We start from the raw sequence: 6,000 nt of genomic DNA, 5'->3' as shown, positions 1-6,000 counted from the left end.
TCATTATACTCTCTACTTTTTCGTGTGATTGAAAAATCACACAAAATAAAATCAGTGGTGGAGTGCCTATTTTTGCCTTGTTCTTCAGATGTTGTTTCATTATGTCCCCTAAAAGCCATCTAAGATCCATTGCTCTCTGGCCCGCGTCCTGCCCAGACTATAATTTTTGAGTTTCCCTCTGCGGGAGGTGTGCTGGCTGAGAAATACGGTGAAAAATCATACGACACAGAAGTAGTTTTTAGAAAGAGGGGGTCGGATGGCTCTATGACCTGCTTCCACACTGGAAGGAGAGAGAGAGGAGCCCACATTTGCTTTATTTATACAAAGGGGGCTTCAAAGGATTTCAATGGAATGTTCTTTTGCCAAATAAGGTAGGCGGGGAGCTATCCAAGCCCAATGGGTAATGCCCAAGTCTGTAGCTACAGAGCAGCCTCTCTAGCTGGAGTCACGTGCTTTGTGTGATACGCCACAGAAGGACCTGCAATGCCAGACCAAAAACTCCTTGGCTCCAAGGAGGAGTAGAGGCTATTCAAATAGCTCAGGGGTGGCCCCCCACATTGCTTACTTTATTTTTTTCTGTTTATACAATAGAAAGAATGAACAGGTGAATAAATGTACCAAAAACATCTACATTAAATGAAATTGAATGAAAATCTAAAATCCTAACAAAAAGATCTAAAAAAATAATAATCTAATCATCTCAGCATTACCATTACTCACATTTTAAAGAGAAAGAAAATGAGCCTCAGAGAAGTTCAAGGTCTTGTCCAAGACCACACAGCCAGAACAGAGGAGAGCTGGAAATTGTCCACAAGGGCACTACCAACTCCCACAATGCTGTTATGGAGACACAGGGAGAGGGGAATAAAAAGAGGGCTTGTTATCTTGAATCTCAGGGGACCGGGAGACCATTAAGGAAGTCCAGAGGAGGAGCTGTTTGGGGAAATTAAGTTAAGCAATTTGGCTAGGTACAGTGGTGCATGACCATAAAATTCCTGCTGCTGGGGAGGCTGAGGCAGGAGGATTACAAGTTCATAGCCAGCCTTAGCAACTTAGCAAGGAATATATTTCAGTGGCAGAGCACCCCTGGGCACCCCTGGGCACCCCTGGGTTTAATCCTAATACTAAAAAAAAAAAAAATGCAATTCAGCTTTAGGCAATAATAATGGCCATTGCTTTTCATTTATTTTTACTTGTGCCCCTCACTCAAATCTTTCATGAATTGACCCTCCTTGTAGGCAGAGTGAGGCTCATTTATGAATGACAACCAGACTCAGAGAAGTTAAGGGATTTATCTAAGTTTGCACGAATGCCAAGTAGGGGAGCTAAGGCCCAGGAGACATTTTTTTGGAAACATCGCTGTAGCAAACATCCTTTTTTATCTCTCTCTTCACAGTGGAAGAAGGCCCATTGCAATTGCCCAACAAGGTTCAGGTGTGTTAACATTTTAAGGGGCAGCAGAGTAGACCTTCTCATTGTCCCTGTCCTGGTTGGTTGCAGGTGCTTCCACCAGCCTCACCATTTGCCTGCAGGATTTCTGGGATTCTGCAGGTTTGGGGTTCCTTCTTTTTGCTGTTCCACATGCTGTCATGCACTTCCTCTCACCAGTCCCTCAATCATTGTGCTCTGTTTCTGCCCAAAAGTCCTCTGTCACACAGGTTTTCTTTGACCTACATTAATAGCACACTCCCTTCCCATCTTTCTCTGAGTCCCTGGGTCCTTTCCCTGCTTTATGTCACTGCTACCTGTCACGTCACGCATAATGTATTCCCCACCCCACTCGTGCGCACGCGCAAAAGCTCATGAGGGCAAAGAGTCTGTCTTTTCGCTCAGTAATCACAATAGGAATTTCATGAATATTTGTTGAATGAATAAATAAATATAAAACTGAATGGACTACAGGGTGCAGTGACACACACCTGTAATCCCAGTTATGCAGGAGGCTGAGGCAGGAGGATGGCATGTTCAAGGCCAACCTAGGCAACTAAATGACACCCTCAAATTTTTTTTTAAAAGGTGGAGGCTCAGGGATAGAGACTCAGTGTGTATAAGGTTCAGAAGAGAAGCAGGAGGAGGAGTAGGAAGAGGGGAAGGAGGAGGAGGAGAAGAAGGAGGAAAGACTTAATGGTTCATAATGTTTTTTCCACTTTTGAAATTATACTGTTGGGGTACTTTACTAGTATACTTTTCCATCCGTGTTGGGCAACTAAAATGCCCTAGTTACATGCAGGGTTACAAAGTTGAAAAAGGCTTAGCTAGAAGGTCTGAGAGTTGGGAAATACCCCCTCATTTTAGAGGTGAGGACAGAGTTGTGGAAGGAGAGGCCATGCCTCAGGTCTGACACACACAGCAGCACACGGAATACAACCTGGCCCAGCATGGAATGCTTCAGTCTTCTGAAACTCATTCTCTGAGTCTTGATATTTTCCAAGTTTAGTTTAAGGTGAGAAAGCTGCTTGGAGAAGCCCTGGATTTGTTCAGGGAAAACTTTCTGACCACCCAGCTTCAGGCCCTGGTCACAGCTTGGAAGAGGAAAAGTATTTTGGGGGTGCACAGTTTCAGAGGTTGCGACCAGGGTCAGCCAAATCCTTTGCTTTGGGCTCAAAGTGAGGCAGAACATCATAGCAGAGGAGAGATGATAGAAAAACTGCTCAGCTCATAGTGATGGGAAGAAGAAAGAGTGGGGCTATGACCTCTATGACCCACCAAGTTAGTCCATTCAAATCATCAATCCATCAAATGGACCAGTTCATCCATTAGGTCATCACTCCTACAATCCAATCATTTTATCTCCTGCATTAACACAGGAGATTTTGGGGGGACACCTCATATCCAAACCATAATACTCCCTCATCTTTCTCCCTATAGCCTGTGGTTGGCACTGGAAGTTTCCTCACCTATCTGAAGCAGGTGGTTTGGTCTGAAGACAATTAATTCACCCAGTCAAACTGGAGTGGCTTCCCCCAGTTTGGGTCTATTTGACCCAAACAACCTCAAGACAAAGTATAGTCATTTGATCTCCAAGTTGCAGGAGTTCCTTGATATGACTCCCTAACTAGGGGTCAGGAAATGAGGACCCCTACAAAGAGGGTTAAAGGAGATTCAGAGGCTCCACAATAAGAGAGTGACAGGTGACAGGTGGGAGCCTGATGACATTCACTAAAGGGGTGACTATTAAGGCCTCTGACCTGGGCCAGCAGATCCTGGCCATGGTAGTCCGCAGACTGCTCCCTTTGGCTCAGGGGCTATGCCTGCCTGGTCCCTACACTACTCCTTCCCACTTGAGGCTTCTCAGTCTGGATCCAGCCCAGGATCACCTAAGCTGGAGGTTAAACATAGGTGGTAAAGAGCAGAATATGCTGGGCTGGCCTCTGGGCAACCAGGCAATGAGGTCCATTGGGAGGGGTGGATAGTCCAGTCTGGGAGTTTGGCAATTATAAATATATCATCTTAGATATATAGTAAGTAAGTAGGTGTAGATAATATCTCCATTTCAATGTAATTCCCACCCCCTACCACCCAGCAACTCCCCAGGGAGCCTCATTCACTCCCCTGAGCAGCACTGCCAGACTGGGGCTGGGGTCTCTGCTATAGTTTCCAACCCAGGTCCCAACAGAAAGGCCAGGGCTTCAGGAGGGTAAGACTTCTGGACATGAGATGCTCCACTACCCCAGTATCCATCAAATGCTTTCTGAACCCTGAACCTACCATTTCCCTCCCTCTAACCCTTCTTTTACCACCAAACCAGACCACGGTTTGCATTTGCTCAGTCAAATTTGACCCAAACAGCCCCAAGACAAAGTATATTCATTTGCATATTTATTATTTGAAAATGGGGGGGGGGGGGGAATGGGAAGCCATCTACCCTTTGGGGAAACTTGAGCAGCACAAGCATTGGTGGGCAGGTGGAGGGAGAAAGTCTGAGGTCTGTGAAGGATAGGTAGCAGCTGCTCCCCAAAGTTAGGCAGAGGCCGTGAGCACAGAGATGCGCTTGTCTTCAAGCCTCATGCCCAAGCTCTGTCCTCCTCCCACACACACCTCAGGCCATGCTGGTCAAAGCATCTTCAGGTGTTCTGTCTCCTGCTGGGTGTACTGGAGAGGAAAAAATCCCACCCCCAGGGCTATACAGAGCTTAGCCTTGCACTGGGAGGGGCTTGTGGTTCTTCTCTTCTGCTCAGAGGACTTGTTTCAGAAATGGGTCATTTTCCTGGATGGAAAGGTGGAAAGGAAAACCCTGGCTAATGGAATTTTTTAAATGAGGCAGAGGACAGGATTATGGAGACAAAGAGAGACTGACTGATTAAAAGCTTCTTAAGGTATGGTGAGGACACCCAGCTTTACATTTTTGACAGTGCCAGACAACGTGAAAAATGACTAAAAAACAAAGAGGTTCCCACATCTTGGATAAAATGACCAGGAAAAAAAAGCAGTACAGTAAGAGCAAAAAATCTGGTGTGACTGCAGAAGAGAAATGAAGGAATCAGTGTTGCAAAATTGAAGAGAACACAGGTCACTTCGTTCCAAATCCCCCATGAGAAAAACCCCCATCCAGAGGGGAGAAGGAGTCCCTTGGACCTGAACTTGGACACAGTCCATTCAGCAAGAGAACATTTGTGGATTACACCAAGTAGCACCTCCTCCTGGGAGAGGGATCCAACACCTGTCAAGACACATTCCTGCTAAACAAAAACACACCGGGGAGGATTTTAAAATTCTTCTTTATTAAAAAAAAAAAGCATTTTTCTGTGTTTTTAAAACTTCTCCAATACATAAAACTTTTTTCCCGCCACTGAGCACTTCTTTCTTGCCTCCTTCATTCCTACTCCTGGTAGTCTGTCCACAAGAGCCAGACTAAGAGACCTTTCCACTGTTGGGACCTGGGAGCTGGAGGGGTGGAGGGCAGGAAGGAAGGTGGTTACTGGTCAAAAGGAGAAGTTGATTTGCACAAAAATATAAACTGTGGAAGATGAGACCAGCACATACACGTATGGATCGATCTACAATCCATATAAAAAAAATAGACCCAAACTGTCATTTTACATTTGTAATATTATACAAAATAATATATATTTTTAAACAACACCCGTCCACGTGCTCACACACACACACACACACACACACACAAGGTGCAAGTGGCCCCTCTGTGCTTCTTTTTGCAGGGACAAGGGTGTCAGTAGGCAAAGATGACATGGTAGGTAACCTGATGGCCATTGTCCCAGGCGTAGAGGAGGCGATCCTTGGGGTTGTAGTCTATCTGGGTAGTGTAGGAATACTCATTCTCAAACAGCAGCCTGGGGACGATCTGTGTGTTGGTGTGGGTGTCGAAAGCATAGGAGATGTTGGCATTCCGCTGGTTATAGCTGTCCACGGCGTACAGCACCCCACAGATGACAAAGCAGTTGCCATAGAAATTCCTCCGCAGCCCTGTGCGCCACGTGGTCTCCTTCTGTGTGCTCAGGTCCACGGAATTGAGCTTGCTCAGAACAATGACCTCCTGGCTGAAGCCCTCATCATCCAGGGCTGGGTAGATGAGCCACAGGCCATTCTCGTCCACAGCAAAGTCCACGTCTGAGTGGCCCTGCCACCGCCAGGGGGTGGCCTCCTCATAGGCCACATCATGGAGCATGGCCCAGGCAGCTACATAGCGCTGTTTCAGATCGTACTTGATGATGTTGCGGGTGAAGGCCCGGTTGTAGTAGAAGGAGCCATTGTACACCACATGGCCGGTGCCGATCCAGCTGTATGGGAGCTTGTAGGAATTGCTCCAGCGACCTGTGGGTAGCAAGAAGGTGGAGGCTTCAGGGCAGTATTGCAGAGGGACAGGGCAACCTCTGTGATGGGACAAGTTATCAACTAGGGATCTTTAGACCTGGGTTTGAGTCTTGGGTCTGCCCCTTTCTAGTGTTGTACAGAAAGCTGCTTAAATATCCTGTACATTATCTCATCTGATGATAATCCTCATCTGTCATGTGGAAAGAGCAAATTCCACTTGTCTTACTG

The 6,000-nt window shown here is 46.4% G+C and overlaps 1 protein-coding gene across 4 annotated transcripts in view; it reads right to left on the bottom strand.

The window, feature by feature from the left end:
* Positions 1-4,701: 4,701 nt before the first annotated feature.
* Positions 4,702-6,000, bottom strand: part of Olfml2b (olfactomedin like 2B) — a 41,301-nt gene continuing 40,002 nt past the window's right edge. For all 4 annotated transcript variants that reach the window (XM_048810136.1, XM_048810134.1, XM_048810135.1 and 1 more), the window contains exon 8: positions 4,702-5,772. In XM_048810136.1, the coding sequence (XP_048666093.1) occupies positions 5,171-5,772 (602 nt within the window). In that variant the 3' untranslated portion in view covers positions 4,702-5,170. The remainder of the gene's footprint in view (positions 5,773-6,000) is intronic.

Source organism: Marmota marmota, unplaced genomic scaffold, assembly GCF_001458135.2.
Source record: "Marmota marmota marmota unplaced genomic scaffold, marMar, whole genome shotgun sequence".
Lineage (NCBI taxonomy): Eukaryota > Metazoa > Chordata > Mammalia > Rodentia > Sciuridae > Marmota > Marmota marmota.
This window is presented reverse-complemented; position numbering and strand designations above follow the sequence as displayed.